Genomic DNA, 18,686 nt, shown 5'->3' on the forward strand with positions numbered 1-18,686 from the left:
CTATGTCTTGTGGGGAAGCTGTAGGAGTCCCACGGCAGCTCTGGGTGGATGGGGACAAGTTTTAGTCCTTGAAATGCCTCTGTTGGAGATGTCTCTGCTGCTTTCTCCCTTCGGGGCAAGCACAGATCTGGGGCCATTTGCTATGTGTTTTCTCAGCCCCATTCCTGGCCGCTTGTGTCCTTCTTGCCACGCTGCAGGACAGCAAACGGAACGGTGTGGGATGGGGAAGGGGAGCCCAGGGAGAGCCCGGTGTGTCCCTGCCGTGCAGCTCTGCCCTGCCTGGCCTCTGCTGAGCCACAGCGATTCCTCTTGGGGCGAGCGGTTCATCTCTTCTCAGTCTGCAGCCTTTCCCAGGGGAAGCCCAGAAGTAAATCCGAGCTGATAATGATGTTTTGCAGAGGCCAGAGGTTCAGAGGCCCCTCGGGCTAAACGCGCTGGTTTACCGTGCCTCTTTTGTCCTTCCCAGCCAGCAACAGAGGAAAGAGTGTTTACTGCCTCGGGCAATGCTCCCAGTCCCCCTGGCAGCCACCGTACGGCGCAACAAATTTAATTAGTAACAATACACGAATCATTAAATAACGTCGGTAATGAGCTGCAGACGTTACTGTGCTGCAAGGATCCCAGCAACAAAATCCTCAGTGGCTACTGCATGCCATCAGGACTTGCCCAGGGAGGCTGAGCCGGTGCAAATGAACCTGCTGAGGTGAGCAAACCCCGCAGGGAGCAGACTCTGGCTGTGATGCACTTCCAGGTGTCCCCGGGCAGCCGGGATGCTGACTCTGTGTCAGCCACCCAGGGATTAATCACTGCAGCTTGCGTGGGTGCACCTGGCACTGCTTTAGGGCCACCCTCCTCTCTTGGGGCATTTTTTTTTAACCCTTACAAAAATAAGCTGCCTTTCTCACTTACTTCCTCTCTGCTCATTGCCTCCAAGCCCCCCTGATGCTGTCTTACAGTCTTTCCCCAGTTTTCCATTCTCCTCCCATTTCTCACCCATCCGATGGCTCTGTTCACCCTCTCCAAACCCTGTGCCTGTCCCAGGGCCATGGTGACACACAGCATCCCGCCCTGGAGATCTCCAGAGTCAGGACATTACAGCTAAAATGAAGAAGAGAGTAGCAGGAAATTCCTCCTCCATGTCACCATGTCCCACGGGATACAATCCACCGATTCACCCTTGGGTGTAATGTACTGGGACAGCTTCGTGCTTCGGTCAACATCCAGGCTTGGCTCCATCTTTCCGACAGCAGAGGGTGCCCGGGAACCGGGAACGCTGTGCTGGAGAACTGCCTGGGGCTGTCCAGCTCCCCGAGGGGCTCACACAGCCGGGAATTCTGTGTCAGCATAAAAGACACCAGAGGCCGGACACTGCAGGCACTGCACATCGCAGGAAGTACCGAGTTACACACAGGGTTTGGGGGCTTTTTTATGCTCCAGAAAGGGAAAAGAGGTGAGAAAGGGAACGTTTCCAGCCCTTATAGTTTCCTTGGTTTATCAGATTCCCGTTGCACAGTTTGTTGTGCAGTTCCTTGGAAAGCAGAATTCTGTGGGTATAGGCAGGGTAGATGCGGGATAGGGATGGTGTCTGGGTCTGCTGCTGTCTTCCTAGTGACACTAGGGAAAGATATAAATAAATAAATAAATAAATAAATAAATGTTTTGGGGGATTTTTTTAGTGAGGAAAAGCTGAGCTGTGAACACCCCTGGTATTACTTTGAAATCAGTCACCAAACTGCTCCTAGCCAACTCCATACAGAGCAGGATGATCCATCCAGGTCCGTGCTCTGACAGGGCTGTGAGTGGAGGCCGTGGGGGCTTGTGCTCCAGTGACCTCCTCTTCCTCCTCTGGCTACGGCTGCCCCTTGCTTGAGATGGGGTAGCTGTGGAACAGGGGCATATTGGGCAGGATACAACCAGCAGCCTGTGTGCCGCCTGCTCCGCTCTGGGGACGCGTGAACCTGGTGAATTGTTGCTGTGTGACCCCGTGCTGAGCCCAACAGAGCGACGCTGCTTAATTGGAGCTTTTAATGTGCCGTGGAGCTGGTGCGTGCTCCAAGGAGCCGCCGCGGCCGGAGGATGCTTAGGACCCAGGGGAAGCGCTGTGGAGCCTGGCTGGCTGCGCTTGGAACGCTCCTGCCTCCGCGGCCGGGACTTCTCAGGTGTCCCGGAGCTGTGCGAGGCCGGTGGGGCCCTCCTGGCAGCTGCCCCACGGCCGTGCCCATGCTCTGCACCCCCCGGGCACCCATGTGCTGGCCCGGGGACCCCTTGGCACCATGAACGACCAGTACCACCGAGCCGCCCGGGACGGCTACCTGGACCTGCTGAAGGAAGCCACCAAGAAGGACCTGAACTCGCCGGACGAGGATGGCATGACCCCGACCCTCTGGGCCGCCTACCACGGCAACCTGGACGCCCTGCGCCTCATCGTCAGCAGAGGGTGAGTGCTGGCCAGGGCACGGTGCTGGTCTGCGGAGCAGAGCAGCTGGGACCCCCTTCTTCCCCCTGCTCTGCTCACAGGTCAGCGTGCCCCACAAAATTATGGCTTCTCTCTACAAGACCCCTACTCCTGTCCTCCCTGCTGTTACTTTTCTTTGTGGTGCTTTGAATCTAATCCAACCCTCCTGATAACTGCTCTGTGTTTTCCCAGCTCCTCTGACCCTATAAGTGCTCCTGTCCCCAGCCTGCTTGCAGCACCCTGGGCAGGGATGAGTTCCCCCTTCCCAGGGCTTTGTGATCTTTTACAGGTCCTGTAAAGATAAACACATTGTGTTGCTGACATGAAAAAAGCCCTTTTAAGTGAGGAGGTAGAGAAAATAACTGCTCCCTCTGTCCCAAGAATGCTCACAGAGGCATGTGTGCAGTGCCAGCTGGCAGTGCGTGGCACTTGTCTGTTTTACCCAAAGCAAGGGCTCAGTACCTCCCTGGGCAGCTTGTTGTACACTTGGAGCCTGGGAAATTCAGGTTTTCCAAGAGCAGATTTCTTTAAGCCCAGTCTCCCCCACAGGGCCTGCTCCACACTGGTCTGTCTCTCTGTACCTCACCCTGGGCTGCCAAATCTTAAGAGTTTCTTGCTTCCTAAATGTGGATGTGGTGGAGAGGTGGGAGTGGGATTAAGGGGACTTAGACTGGAGGGATTTACACCTTGGTGTTGGGGGAACCACACAAGGTCTGTGCTAAAGCAAGACCTGCCATTCCTAGCTCTCTCTGGAGCAGTCTGTGACTCCACAGTTCTAACTAACCCCCCAAAGACACAGCCCAGTGCTTCCTTCTGCTCCATAGCTCTCCTGAGCACCTCTTTTAAAGCCATCCAAGCTGGAGTGGCTTCTGCCTTGTGTTGAGAGATTGGTGGTGCTGATTTTATGCATTTCCAGTACTGTGGGATGGTACTGAGGTCAGCAGCCTGGATGGACACCACACCTCCTTGAAAGGGCTTTACTTCTCCATGTTGGGCTTGCTGGGCCTGTCAGCTCCCATGCAGGGATTTTTTGTCCACCCTGGGCTGTGTTAGCAGCTCCTTTACCTGACCAGCCACATCTCCACTGCACCTGTTCCTGGGCTCTTGCCATGTCCTGACAGTCTGGTTTGCTTGTGCAAAATATTCAGGCAGTCCCTCAGCTGTGCTCACAGGCAGAGCTCCTCCATCCACGGCTGTCCTTTCATTGTAAATAATTTCCTTTCAGATCCTGGTCTGAAGGCTGTGTACAGAGTGGCTTTGATGCAGTAGGAGTGTGTTCAGGAAAAGGTTATTTCTGAGTCTGGAAGGGAAAGAGCAAGATGGTGCTCCCTCCGAGTGGAGCATCTGAGAGGGTCCTGGGCTGAGAGCCTGTGATGCTTCCCTGGCTGGGGCTCTCTGACTCCTTGTGTGCTCCAGGAAAGACTGTGCCCAGCAAAAACCTTTCCAGAGCTCCTGTCAGGACAGGAATTGCTAGCCAGGGCTAGAAGAGAGACATGGGAGGAATGCTGAGGGGAGAGCCAGAAGTTAAAAATGGTTTCAAAGACTCTGATGGCCAGAAAGTCAACCTGGAAGGCCCAAGCAGTGGGTGAACGCCCCTCCAGAAAGGCAAACCCTTTACTTTATAATCTCTTTATACCAGTGTATCTCCTCATATTGCTCATCTCCATCACAGGGCACCCTGCAGCACCTCCAAGCCAGCAGTTTCTGCCTCTCCACAAAGCCCAAGGGCTGCTTTTATAAACTCACATGGGATTAAAAGGTCCTTGTGGGCTCAAATCGTGTTCGAGTGCAGCTTGGCTGCTGTTTAATTAGCAACCTAATATACATTTGTTCCTGACAAGGAAAATAGCCTGGCAAAAGCCCAGTGCCCTTTACATGATGGATGGTGGAGCAAGGTGTGTGGCTGTGGGACTGCAGGATGTGTTTGCATTTGTGCATTCATCTCCATGTGTCAGATCCTTACCCAGGGCCACAGAAAGACCAGCAAAGTGCTTGGCATGGAGGCAGCCCTGCTCCTTGGAGCTGGCTTTGTGTCTGCCAAAGGCAGGAAAGCCCCAGCCTGGGGACAAGGGTGGCAGAGAGGTGGAATTGTGCAAGACCCAGGAGAGCCTGAGGGCAGACCCTGTAATTTTCTGCCAGTGCCCAGAATGATGTGCCACAGTATTTAAACTTTGTTCAGAGATGAAACTTAATGCTGTGTTATATATGTTACTACTACACCTGCACTATAACCACTGTGAGGCAAGAGGGAGGACCCCTGAGTATCCCAAAATGTCAGAGAATTGCTCTCTGGCCTCTGCTGCCAAAATATTCCTCCTTTGGTTCAGAGAGCCCTGCACTACGAGATGGGAGTGTGGGACTGTGACATGGAGCAGCATCTGGGGGAGTGAAGGCTTTGGGGCTGGGCTGGCTCCATGCAGGGATGGGGTGGGAGGCATCTTCAGGCTCTGGTGAGCCTCCTTCTGGGTTGCACAGGGATTTCATAGCACAGAGGATGGTGGGGAGTCCTGGGACAGCAAGAAACACCAAAATCTCCTTGCCAGTGCTGGGCAGTGGCACCAGTGCCCAAACAAGATGGGACATTGAGTGCCATGAAAGGCCCTAGTGAGGGTGGCCAGAGGAACCCTGAGAAAGCAGGGCTGTGGGAAGGGGCTCCTGGGGGCCAAAATCATGGCTCATGGTCATGCCAGGCTGATGGACACATGTAGGCTCTGTTGTCAGTGAAGGAGCCTCATCCACATGTGTTCCGTAGATTGTGGTGTCAGGCTGTGGAACAAGGAGGGGGAAAGAAATCCTTTGGCAGATCCTTGAGGGAAGCTTGCTGCCCCAACCGACATGGAAGGGGTAAAGAAACAGGATTATTGTGCTGCCCTTATCAGCTGGGGATGTGCCTGTGCCTCTGTGTGCCCTTTGCAACAGACAGAGAGAGGGTTTGGGATGGAGAGACCAGCAGTGGCTCATCCTTCTTGTTTGCCACACAAAAAGCCTTTTTCTTCCTCCTGGCTGGGCTCCAGTGAGGAAAACAAACTCAATTAACATGACGGCTGGGAAGAGGCAGGCAAGCTGTCATTTAGCATTGCAGCTTTTCAGACACAGTAATTCTTCAGTGTGGTTCGTTAGGCTGCTGTGGCAGGGGCAGGCACCAGTCCAGCTCCAGTTATAGGCAGGTCTGGGGGCCTTGGCTGGGATCAGCCACAACTTCCTTGGAGTGGAAGTGAGATGTGTCTGCAGGTCCCCACTCAGCAGAGCTGGTCCTCATTTTCCCTTCTTACAAAAACAGGGGGCACAGATACTTTGGATGGCAGAGGGGACAAGTGTCTCAGCCATGGTTTGGGGCTGACAGTGGCTCCTGACATCAGCCAGGCTGCTCGAGGGCATCCCCTCACCCCAGCTGGGGCAGGGCTGCAGCGGAGGTTGCAGCAAAGGCACGTGAAGGTGATGTGCACCCTCTGCACGCCACAGGGCTGCAGGCCACGTGGGAGCTGGGGCAGGCTGGCCGTGTTGGTGGGGACCTTCCCTGGGATGACCTGCCGGGAAGGTGAGGAGCAGGGTGGGGCACTGGTGCAGCTCCGTGGCTTCCGGCACCTGAGCTGGCTGCTGGCACTGAGGGTGAGCCCTGGGCACGCTGAGCTGCTGAGCCAGGAGACGTGGCCCTGGGCACTGCCCCAGCACAAACAGCACCTGGACAGGAGCTGCCAGCCTGGCTTTGTGCTGGGATAACAGGGAAAAGGCCCTGGCAGGACCCTCATCTGCAGCATCTCTGCTGGATTTTGGGGGATTTGAACCTGGAGGACAATGGAATCCTTGGGGTACTACCACCTGGGAAAAACTTGATGTACAGGACCAAAGCTCTGCTCTGAGCCCCAAACCTCATCTTTTCTGCTCTTTTCTAGGCTTTGCTTGGATCGTTGCCCTGACTGACTATGCTGAAGGTAGTGAGGATTGTTCCTCAAGCCATAAATTATTTTTTTCACTCTTCCTCTATCCAAAACCATTTTATGGGAGCAGAGACACTCTGCACCCAGTTGGCTCCTGATCTGAGGGCCCAGTTTCTCACACACACCCATGAGCCAAGGGTGAGCCAGCCCTTTGCTATCAGAGGAACTTCACACATGCAGCCAGGGAAGAACATATGTAAGTGCCACTGGATTCCCTGGCTAATTGGGATCCTATGGGAGAAGCAGAGGGGAAAAACCAGCAGGAAGGGAGTGAGCATGCATGTCATGGTGCAAACACAGTGACTCAAGAGATGCACATGTCCACCTAAGGGGCCCAATTAACAGTGTTTTAATAATGATTATTACAGGAGTTGACTAAGTGCTCAAAAACGCTTTGAAGCTGAGAAGTGCTGCACTTTACACCTGTTATTAAAATATGTTCCCACTTAGTGGACCCTGCAGTCAGCATCTCCTCATGTGCAGCACCCTGGAGGTGAAGTTTTGCTCAGCCAGACACCTGCCAGAGGGAGGGCCTCATGTTTATTATCTGAGTTGAATCAAACATCTCTACTTTGCAAGTCACCGTTCTTCTTTCCTTCTGATGCATTTTTAGCGCCTGCGGCAGACATTTATAGGGCAGAGGGCCTGAGATACCTAATTTTGCCCTAATACTCTTCTTTCTAGAGAGTGGAAATGACCAGGGAAAGTTGGTTTTGACATTCTTTCCCCTCGCTTTCTGAGGAAAGTGGACTTTCACATATGAAACCCCCAAGACCTCCCTGGCTTTGCCCTCTGCCTCCTGAACCAGGCAGACCCGAGAACAGGCTCCAAAAGGCACCTGATGGATTGAGCATCCACACACTTGGTTTTGGGAGCAAGACTGTTTCCAGGGAGTTCACTGCTCAGTCACTGTCCACATCATGAGTCCACATACACACTGGGACGCCCGGGGTGCCCTGGCTCACCTGCCCACACATGCCAGGCACACAAGAGCCCTTTCAGAGCACACAAAACAAACCAGCAGCCCTTCATGCACTGGAGGCTCTCCACCAGCACCAGCAGTTCCATGTGGAACAGGTTCACTGGCTCTTTAAATGCAGCATGAATAATTTACTCCTCTCTTGCAATTCATCAAATATTTATCCTCCCCATGCATTTCCCAGCCTGGACATGTCACTACGAGGGTAGAAGCAAGGGCTGGGGAATTACTGCTCCTGGAAACTCGGCATTGCCAGAGTACTATCAGATCCCTTCTCTCTTTTTCTTGGCTTCATGGCTCCTCAGCCCTGTGATCTCCTGCCTTCCCCCTCCTCATCACCCATCTTTGAAACATTTTTCTCCTTCTATAAGAGATGTCAAAGGCTATGGCTCCGAAGTCCTGAATGGTCTGTGGGTTTTTTTTTTGGCTTTACAGAGTTTCAAACCTGCTGAATTTGCCAATGAGCTCAAGGTTTTACTTACTATGTTTCTGTAAATTTAGTGAAAACGTTTATGGTGGAGTTGCTATTCATGCTCCCACAGAGAAAGCTGAGTGCACCTCAGCAGCTTTCAGGGAGTGGAGTTAGGAAGTTCATGCTCTGGGCACAAATAATGTCCAGCTTAACCTCTGGACAGTCTTTATTGCTTTTCTAAAGTGTGAAGATTGCAAATTTGGCATTACACTGACTGGGCAGTTCCTATCTGCCTCTGCTGCCCCTTGGACTGCTCCAAGCAGGCAGGGGGGGCCCTGTGTGGGGATGAATGTGCTGGATGAGGCTGTTTCTGGGGTTTGTGCATTAGCATAAAGTGATGAAGGTGCAAAGCATCGGGGCAAAGAAGTACCTCTGCTCCTGTGGTCCCCTGCTCCTGTGGTCTCCTGCCCTTTCCCTGGAGAGGTTTTATGACTCTTTGAAGTCAGACAAGCCATAGCTCAGAGCACATGGGATCTGAGAGAGGGTTCTGGGTTCTGCTGCTCCCAGCTCTTGTCAACACAGACCCTAGAGCAGCAAGGAGTTAAGTAACCCTTGCTGAAGGTCTCAAACACGCATTAAGGAGTTGATGATGCTTGGTAGGTCACTTTCTGTATTCTGTGATTTGCTTTCTGCACTCTTGGTGTCACCATGGATTGGAGCTGAGGTCTGTGTGGAGGAGGAACAGTGCTGGGTTCCTCTGGCACTCACTGAAAGGGTGGTGTGGGAACAGGCAGGAGCTGTGCTGAGCCAGAGCTCTGCCAGAACCCTGCTGCCCACGAGGAGTTGCTCTTGAGGGTGGTGGAGCTGCCCAGCCTTAATAAAAGCCTTTGCCATATCCATGTGCACGGAGGGAGAGTGCCCTGTTGACAGATACTGCTGCTGGCTGCATATCATTAGCACACAGCTCAGGAGAGGGCTGGTGCCAGCAGGGGTGTGAACTCTCTCTCGTTTCACCTGAGCACAAATACAGAGGAATGTCAGGAGGACAGACTTCCCTTGAATCCCAGGTTTGTGTTTGTCCTGGCACAGGAGGCAGGATTGGTTGTGTCCCACCAGCAGCTTGCTGGGGCAGGGGCAGACACAGTGGGAATGGAGATGCTGCTGGCAGTGTCCGGCTCCTGAGGAGTGCAGAAACCTAATCTGCACTTTCTCTGAAACTGGATTCTCTGGATGTGCTAATACCAGTGTGCTTCCAGCTGTGCTATGGAGACCAAGCATGGTACAGCAAAATTCCCCACAAAACCCCAGTGCTGAGGCCAATGACAGCAAAATCAGCTTATCCTCTCCTGCCAACATTCCTCTTTGTGCTGCAGATTTCCCCAGGTGCCAAGGAACAGGTGGGTGGGAAGGTATGGCAGCAATGGCAGAACCATTGCTGAGGATGGATGTTTCATGGTGGGATCCCAAGGTGTCCAACCCAGGATGTGGCATACAGACAGGCATTTTGGCATGCCCCCCCACAGAGTCCAAATGAAGCCAAGTTCTGAAGACAGACTCTGACTAGAATTTAATGGGATATTTGAGATTTGAAATTTTATAACAAGCTTAAGGTCTGAGATAGAATTAGACCCGTATCTCACTTCTGGGCTATCCAGAACCTGACTTGCCTTTCTCCAGAAGTTGGTTTGATGTGGGAACACATTTTTCTTGAGACCTAAATTCAAGTCACATTGCCACAGCCTTGCAGGTGGGGCACGTGATTCCATGTCAGTAGCACACCCTTCCAGAAGAACCCTTTAAAATTAATTTGCAGGAACCATAGGAGCGTAGCTTGGTATTTCAAGGAGTCAACACTTCATGGTGCTGATTTGCCCCTGCATAGCTGGGAATATCTCAGCGAAGTCTGTCATCAATCCCTGCATGCTAAACAGCTGATTTTCTTGCTGCCTAGGGGTGATCCAGACAAATGTGACATCTGGGGGAACACCCCCCTCCACCTGGCAGCAGCCAATGGCCACCTGAACTGCCTCTCCTTCCTCATCTCCTTTGGGGCCAACATCTGGTGCCTGGACAATGACTACCACACCCCACTGGACATGGCAGCCATGAAGGGGCACATGGAGTGTGTGCGGTACCTGGACTCGATTGCTGCCAAGCAGAGCAACCTCAACCCCAAGCTGGTGAGCAAACTGAAGGACAAGGCCTTTCGGGATGCAGAGAGGAGGATTAAGGACTGCGTGAAGCTGCAGAAGAAGCACCACGAAAGGATGGAGAAACGGTACAGAAAGGAGATGTCAGATAATTCGGACACCATGAGCTTTTCCAGCTATTCAAGCAGCACCTTAAGCAAGAAGTTCCAGCACATGTCTATGGTGACTTCCCTGCCATACTCACAAGCCACCATCCATGGCACAGCCAAGGGGAAGACGAAAATACAAAAGAAACTAGAGAAGAAGAAGCAGGTGGACGGGACATTCAAGATCTACGAGGATGGCAGGAAAAGCGTGCGCTCTCTGTCTGGTCTGCAGCTGGGCAATGACGTCATGTTTGTGAAGCAGGGCACGTACGCCAGCCCGAAGGAGTGGACTCGCCGCAATATCCGAGACATGTTCCTCACGGATGAAGACACTGTCTCCCGTGCCATAAGCGACCCAGGTTTGCACATGGACTCGGCCCACTCGGAGGTCAGCACCGACTCCGGACACGACTCCTTGTTCAACCGTCCCGGGCTGGGCACCATGGTGTTCCGGCGCAACTACGTGAGCAGCGGGCTCTTCGGGATCGGCCGGGAGGACGGGGCCGCGCCGGGGGAGGACGGCGCCGACGGGATGGGCGTCAGACTGCGGAGCCGCCTGCAGCGCTCGCCAAGTCTCAACGACAGCATTGGCAGTGCCAACAGCCTGCAGGAGAGGAACGCGGAGGAGCTGCCCTGGGATGAGGTGGAGCTGGGCTTAGACGACGATGATGAACCAGACACAAGCCCCTTGGAAACTTTTCTGGCTTCCCTGCACATGTTTGAATTCATCTCCATCCTGAAGAAGGAAAAGATTGACTTGGAGGCCCTCATGCTGTGTTCAGACAATGACCTGAAGAGCATCAATATCCCTTTGGGCCCCAGGAAAAAGATTGTGGATGCCATCCAGAGGAGACGACAAACGCTGGAGAAGCCAGATGTCATTGTAGACACTGAACTGTAAGTAGGAGATGGGGTGTCTGAGGGGTTAAACCCTTCAGCAGGGGGAGATATGGATAACGTAAGGTCTTGTTTTCAACCTTCTTTGGAAGAGTAGGAGTCCAGGTAACCTCAGCACTTCTGTGTGTAGGCAAATTCCTGCTCGTGTGGAAAGGATGAGAGTTTGGAGAGGTGGCAATAGCGTTAGTTCATTACTCAACAACCTTCATGTAACTGGGCAGGACGTGAAGCCCTTGTTTTGTTTCATAACCCATTTGAATGCAGACTGCTTTGTGGTCTGATGCTTCTCAGTCCATGTAGCTGAGATTTTCAACCACACTCAGGCTTGTCTTGACTCTTCACCTCTTGAAGACGTTAGGAAATCAACCGCAATTCCTGGTGGGAGCAGGCTGACGGCAGCGCCAGGTGGCTTTGGGAATCCTTCCCCAAATGCTAGAGGTCTTACTCAGGCCTCTGGAGATTGCATATCTAGGTTGGAGTTGTTGCTGTTTTATGGTGTTTCCAGGGTTTGGTTGGTAGGGTTAAAGGACTGTGTACCTGTCAGAGAGGCCACATGCACTGACACCCCAATTCACTGTGTTGTTTGGGCTTCCCAGCCTTCAGATATCTGTGTGCTGCTTTTACAGCCTTTCAGTACAACTTCTTCTTGGATCCTCATGGTGCTGATAGATTTTTCTATTTTCCTTTGCAGATAGCAGCAGCATCTTTTTTGGTTTTTTGTTGTTTTTTTTTTAATGCTCGAGAAACAAACCCAGTTCTAAGTTGCCAGAAAACACAAGCCAGAGACTCCCTTTCTGGGGCAGCTGAAAGCTACAGCCATCCCCACCAGTCCCACGGGACTGCTCCCTCACTCTGCTCCCTGTCTGTGCAATGCTTCCGGGCAGTTCCTGCCATGGAGGGATGACAGCCGAGACTGGACCAGGCAGCTCCAACCTGCCAGCCTTCAAGGGACCATGGTCTCCCACTCACTGGAGGAAGGAGTGAGCTGCACAGATGGCTGGGACGCTGCTGTCACAGGCTGTGAGACCACACCAAGCCATGAATGGAAGGAGATAACGTGATATTTTCAAAGGGACACAAAATAAATAATTACAAGCTATTCTTCCCTGAGCAAGTGGTTGTTTTGGGGTTTGGGCTTGAGGAGCAGAGGGTTCGGGAATTCTGCTCTCTCTCCTGGTTCTCATTTGGTGAGAAGCATCATCCTGTCTGATGCTGTGTTTTTGGAAGGGAGTTCTGATGGCCATGGTCTCAGTCTGAGATGTGCCAGCTGTGACTTTGGCCAGCTGGTGCCCAACAAATTTGTGAGTCTGATCTGTGCTGTCTTGAGGGCAAAATCAAGAATGAAGAAGATGCTCCGAACATGTCGGTAGCTGCCTTCCAGTGGTCAAATGGTTGTTTCACAGACGCATTGTTTATGTCCCATCTCTCCAGGGCACTGAGCTGTGTCAGCAGTTTGTGTACAGAGGACCTTGTCTCTGAAACCCAGCAATTTCCCAGGACTGAGCACAGCACCAGACTGCAGCCCAGAGCCTCTTCTGAGCATCCCTGATGCATCAGTGCTCCAAGCACAGCTCTGAACCACAATGTCAGGTGTTCCCACAGACCCATCCCACTGACCAGTGCACTCCCAGCTCCACTGCGCCATTTCATGTGTGATCTATGAATGGCTCCTGGGTTGCAGGAGTTTCTGGGGTGCAGCAGCAGGATGGGCAGTGACATATCCTGTTGAGGGAGAGTCAGCAGCCTGTGACATGGGGTATTGACAAAGTGCCTGTTCAGGCTGTGATGCAGACTGCCAGATCAGAAAAATGCTGCACACGTTACTGGCATTGTTCATCCACTTCATCTCAGGGATACAAATGATGAGGAATGACTTGTGTGTGCTCATCCCAGGCCAGGCTGGGATTTGGACCACACTTAGTCCCTTTGGAACTGCAGAGGCCATGGTTTTGTTGGTGTGAAGCAGCTGTGCTGCTCTCTGTCTGTGCTTGCCCTGGGTGTGTGGGTGTAGGGGAGGAAAATTACTCTTTGCAAGTTGGAAATGCTCTGGTGTTTCTCTGCCCTGCTGCTTCCCCAGTGGCTGAATCCCCACCAGGAGAATGTGGGGTCCCAGCCTCAAGCCACTGTACACAGAGATGCTCTGGCACCCCCTAAACACCATCACTGCACTGAGGGTCTGAGATCTTTCTGCACAGATGTAAACTGACTCGTTTTTTTTTTAAGACATAACAATGCATTTATATTTGAAATTACAAGTTCTGCATAACTCTTGGCTCAATGTACAGGCAAAAGGGTGAGCGATCGGATGTGCTGAGTCAGTGAGTTCTCCAAGAAGACTGCACTACCCCAGCCCCAGCACTGTTTTTTTTGGTCCCTTTCCAAAGCCTGGGGCTGGTGTCCCAGCAGGGAGAGCGATTGCTTGGCTGATGTCACAGCTCCCTCTGCCGGGACCGGGTCTGGGAGAGGAGGATGGGACCCACAGCCCACTGGGATCCATTGCTGCCAGCAGGACCTGCACCCTCGGGCCAGTTTTCAGGTGAGGCTGCGATCACTAACTTCACCCTCTTCCTCATGCACATGTGAAACTCATCCAAGCCCTCTGCCCCTTCTCTGGGTAACTGCCAGAGCATCAGCTGCCCACCATGAGCCAGTCCCCAGCCCCAGTTTCCCTGGGGATGGATTGTGCCTTTGGGTCTGTGCAGGGTGCAGGAGGGGAGTGATTTGCCATGGCTTACTCCATTGCCACTCCCGTGCAATGGGAACCAGGATATCCCAGCAGATGGCAAAGAGAAGTGGATCTATTGGCTTGGCACCCACTGGAGACTTTAGCAGGCCAGGCACTGGGATGTGGAAGGTATTTCAGAGGTCTAGGCACCTGGGGTGTGCACACTCCCTGACTTTTGCCATTTTGCTTAGGAGCACCCAAGCAGTTGCTGATGTTGAGCTGATGCGAGCAGAGATCCTTTCTCCCAGCTTGTCTTTCCATCAAAGAGCCTGTGAAAGGTTTGGTGAGATGACAGTACCCAAGTGCCATGGGGTGTGTCCCTGCATAGCTAAGACCAAGGCCAGAAATGCCACTTGGGATCACCAAGCCCTGAGATCAATGTGGTCACCTCTGTGATGCAGGGAGAGACCAAAACTGAGCTGTGGCATCAATGCAGTGTGGCAGAGCCCAAGAGATGGGCCCTGTGGGGTGAGGAGGGTGGTGTGTGGGCATGGGGGGGCTATCATTGGCACCAAAAACTCCAGACCAAGCACCTGCCTTTGGATCTCATGCGTGTTCTTTGTCTCCAGGTTTGGTCCCTGGTTTCCAGCCAAGTTTGACCCACAACGTGCAGGGCCACAGCCTTTGCAGGAGACAACATCCAAAGCCCTGGCCAAAGAGATGTTTCCTGCATTCCAACCCCCCCTGTCCAGCTGGGTTGCTGCATCCCGCTGGGCTCAAGATGGAGCATGAGACAGGAACGTGGCTGTCCCCAGGTTCTCAGAGCTCAGCTTGCCCTGTGGCTGCTCTGCCCATCGGAGCTTCCACGGGGGAACCTCACGGTGCTCATTACACTCCACGACCGAGAACAACAAGCTCCTTTCGGAGAGGGCACTTGTGAAAGCAGGGTGGAGGCCAGGGCTGGCACACCCTGGAGAACACCCTTAAATACCCTCCCAAACAGAAACCCAGGCAGGCAGCAGGTTTCCCCGACCCGCTGCTGCCAAGGAGCAAACACTGTCCCGGCCTGTGGCACCAGAGCAGTCAGACACGGGGCAGGTCCTGCAGTGGATGGCAGCGTGTCCCCATCAGGGAACCAGTGATCCTGGGGATGGTTGTCCTGTAATGCCCCAAGCCACAAACCCCAAACCATCCTGTGTCTGTGTTAAATGGGGCTTCCCAGCAAAACCAGTCCCCTGGGTTTAGCTTGGACACGTGTTTCCTTGTCCCTGACAATGTTGGAGGTGGTGTGTAGGGAGTGGAGAAAGGCTAATGGGCCACTCCAGTGGTCCAGTGGCATGGACACTTCATCCTTGAGCTGGACAGCCCAAGCTCCTCCACTGAAGGAGCATTGCTCATGAAAGTGATGCTGATTCCCAGGCCCTGCCTTTGTCCCCAGGCAGCTGCTGCAAGGGGGGATATGTTGGCACTCACTAGCACTCAGATGCTCCAGACCATGGTCTGGAGTGGGGAGAGAGCAGGGGAGGTTTTTGGGCATCACTGAGGTCACAGAGTGGTGGTGTTGGAGATGTCGGTTTGCAGGCACATTGCAGCATTTCTGGGTACCACTGCTGGCCTGTGGGGACCTGGCTGCTTCTCCAGGCAGCACCAGGTTTTTGCCTGCTGCCCTTGGATGGCACGTGTGCTCGGCCTTGCCATGTGGCACTGACGTGGGAACTGAGGAAGAACATCAACCACAGGGCACCATGTAGAATCCACGGGACACTAGATAGGTCCTACAGGCAGAGAGGATCAGGGAGAGGCATTTTACTTGGGCTGGAGCACCTTGCCCTCAGCCCTGCCTGGTGCTCCTCTTCCCCAGTCTCACCTGGAGTTGGTGACAGCCACGGTGCCCACACCGGAGGGTGACTCTGGGGTCTAGGACCTGCCAGGCCAGCATGGGCCATTTCACCCCACTTGCTTAACTATTTCCTGCCCATCCCACCAGGGATTCACTTCCTGGCCCAGCAGCTGAGTAATGCATGGCTGCAGGAAGGTGCATGGCCAGGATGGAGCAAGGGACAAGGGGATTATTGCAGAGCACCTCCTGCATGCTCTGGATTTGCCAAGCCTTGCATGGTGTTCCCTGGCAGCCCAGCACAGGGATGGATGTGGCACTGATATGGCCTGGGTCGGATGCAGCACCTCATGGGGGCCTTGCAACTGCTTTTGGGAGTCTCCATGGCTGTTCCCAAAACCAAAGTGCCCCAAAAGGCAGGGACATGGACACAGCTCAGCATGTCTTCCCAGTGACAGTTGCTGAGTGGGAAAGTGGGAGAAGTTGAGGGCCATTTTATTTAAATTCTGACTTCAGTATTTACAGAATTTATTCTGAATTCAGAATTAAGAGGGAAAACAATTTTCTACATTTGCAATTCATAAATTTTCTAATTAATACAATTTATAAATACTAGCAAAATATCAAGCAATGCCATGGATTCTGACACCAGTTTTTTCAGGGCTGGAGTGAACTCCCAGGTACCCATTATCCTGGTACCCATCATCCTGGCTTGCTCCCAAGAAGGAGCACAGGGACACACTTGCCGATAGCACTGAGCATCCCAGGGGGGAGCCAGGGCAGAGAAAGGTGTGAGGCATCACCAGTGCCCTGGGCCCACTCTGGATCCATCCCAATGGGCACTGACAGTACTGCTGGGAAAAAGTATTCTTGGAGCACAGGCACCACCTGATCATTCCAGGTCATCACCCAGGACATCATCATCCCCAGCTGCTGGACATCCCTGGTCCCCTGTGACACCCAGGCCCTGGCACAGCCCTGAAACCAGCAGTGAGGATGGGCTCACAGAAACACTGCTCCAGGGAAACTGAAACTGGGAAACTATTTTAGGAGGACTTGACTTGAGCCCAGTGATGGAGCTGGCTCTGTGCCACTCCACATGCTGAGGTGAGAACACCGAGCAGTCAGGCTCAGCCCCAGCACCACAACATCCCCTGTGTGAACAAAGGGTCAGCTCAGCAGGGACACATGGGTCCCAGGGGTGATGGATCAGCTCAGCAGGGACACATGGGTCCCAGGGGTGATGGATCAGCTCAGCAGGGACACATGGGTCCCCGGGGTGATAGCAGATGGGAAACCCTCAGAAGCTGGGACAATACCAACAGTGCTGGTAGCTGTGACCATGCTGTACCTGGGGCAAACACCTGCACTGCAGGACTGATGCTCTGGATGGCCTATACATCCTGCTCTGGACACTTTGCTGGGGGTCAAAGGCACTGAGGGGGCTGTGGGACCCTTGGCTGGTGTGGGGCCAGGCCAGTGACTGTCACTACATATACTGTGGCACTGCCTTCCCAGGCACCAGGGATCCCTGCTCACAGGACCTGAGCTCTGGGGTGGCTCTGAGCACTGTGGTGACCCCAGCTTTCATCATTATCTCTCACTTTCTTGGAGTGGGAGACAACCTTCCTGCTGCTCCTGATCCCTAAGCTTTAACGTTTCAGACAGTACTTTGACAACAACTACATATTCCTGTTGCAGGGTGTCAAGCTCTAACACATCAGCACTCTACACAGCCAACCAAGGCACCCAGCCCAGAAAGTCCTTGTGGGACCAGGAGCAGCCATCACCAAAGGAGACACCTGGGTGAAGGCTGGGCCACCCAGTTCCTCATGGAACTGCACTGGCTGGAGCAGCAAGGGCAGGGCTGCCAGTGTGCCATCCAGCCCAGAAAACACCTAAACCCAGACAGTAAGCAAGCAGGGATGGACTTTCCAAGGGTCCCATCTCCTCTCTGTTGAGGCTGCAGCCACCGCTGCCTGGGCAGAGGTAGCAGCAGGCTCAGCACGACGCTGCTCTGGTCCAAGGACGGGCTCTGCCCTCGCAGGAGGCGCCGGCGACAGATCTGTCTGCCACAACATCCCTGTGTTCCCATCCATTATCTCTACCCCAGGAAACAGCAAAACTGGGCAGGCATGACCATGTCCAAGCAGAGCCTGGGACCCCCACCCATGCTCATCCCTCCAGGCACTGCCCTGGGCTCTCTGGCTGTGTTTTGGAAATGCACCCGTGTCTGGGATGGCCGGACTTGACACATGCCCTTCTCTGGAGCGCAGTGCCATCAGCTGTGGGCAGTGCTGGTGACCAGCAGAGAGGAATGTGCGGCAATTCCAGAATGCCAAAAGGCCTGAACAGGGCAGAAGGCGGATTCTGAAAGCCAGCCTGCTGCTGCCTTTTACAGCCTGGTCCTTCTCCACAGCCACAAACAACCCCTGAGTGTGGCACTGAGGCTCAGCTGACCCGGGGTGGCTGCAGGTCACAGCACCGGAGTCAGACGGGGATGCCACCCCCAAACCTTTCTACATCCCTGGCGCCGCAGACCTCCCATACCAACACCCCTTATCGCAGCACCTCGACCCCACTAGTGTTTTGGAGCAGACTTCCCGGGGCAGGGGGATCCCTTGGGGTCCCGCGAGGCCGGGGAAGGCTGAGCAGCACGGCTGCCCACTTGGGGAGGGATGGGGAGCTGCACAGGGCATCCGTGACCCCACCGGAGCCGCTACCTGCGGAGCAGCAGGGAGCGCAGCCCTCGGCCCCGCTCAATAACCGAGCTAACGAGAGCCGCTGTCAACAAGTCCGCAGCTCCCCAGCCTGCTCCAGGGATCCGGGAGGAGAAACCTGTTTCACTGACCTTGCTCCATCACCGCCTTCTGGCTGCGCCGTGGGCGTTTGGGGCTGCGGCGGGGGGCGAGCGGCTCGGCGGCCCCTCAGGGGCACGGCGAGGAGGAGGAGGAGGAAGAGGAGGAGGAGGAGGAGCGGGGCTGGGGCCGCATCGGGCGGCAGGGAGCGAGGACGAGCCCCCGCTCCGTCGGTGCCGGCGCTCGGCGCGGCTGCTCGCCTGCTGCGAGCCTCGCTCCACCCCTGCTCTGCTAATAAAGCCTCCGCCGAGCCGGTCCCTCCTTTGCCACTGACTCACGGGCTGACCCAGCCCAGTCCCCGAACTGCCCCGCACTTCCATTTTCTGACCTACAAAGGCCAGCTGATCGC

At 54.1% G+C, this 18,686-nt stretch overlaps 1 protein-coding gene across 1 annotated transcript; it reads left to right on the forward strand.

Annotated features, from left to right (window-relative positions):
* The first annotated feature begins 2,273 nt into the window (after positions 1 to 2,273).
* USH1G (USH1 protein network component sans) lies at positions 2,274 to 10,981 on the forward strand. Its single transcript, XM_041409336.1, has 2 exons — positions 2,274 to 2,437; positions 9,736 to 10,981. The coding sequence occupies exons 1-2, from the start codon at positions 2,274 to 2,276 to the stop codon at positions 10,979 to 10,981; spliced, it is 1,410 nt and encodes a 469-aa protein (XP_041265270.1).
* The last annotated feature ends 7,705 nt before the right edge of the window (positions 10,982 to 18,686 follow it).

The sequence above is a fragment of the Onychostruthus taczanowskii genome, unplaced genomic scaffold (genome assembly GCF_017590055.1).
Source record: "Onychostruthus taczanowskii isolate IOZ18803 unplaced genomic scaffold, ASM1759005v1 scaffold30, whole genome shotgun sequence".
NCBI lineage: Eukaryota > Metazoa > Chordata > Aves > Passeriformes > Passeridae > Onychostruthus > Onychostruthus taczanowskii.

Excerpts from the sequence above, each read along its gene's own strand:
- USH1G (XM_041409336.1), top strand. The coding sequence starts at position 2,274 with ATGAACGACCAGTACCACCGAGCCGCCCGGGACGGCTACCTGGACCTG. Across the intron at positions 2,438-9,735 it reads CGCCTCATCGTCAGCAGAGG|GGGTGATCCAGACAAATGTG; the intron begins GTGAGTGCTGGC and ends CTTGCTGCCTAG.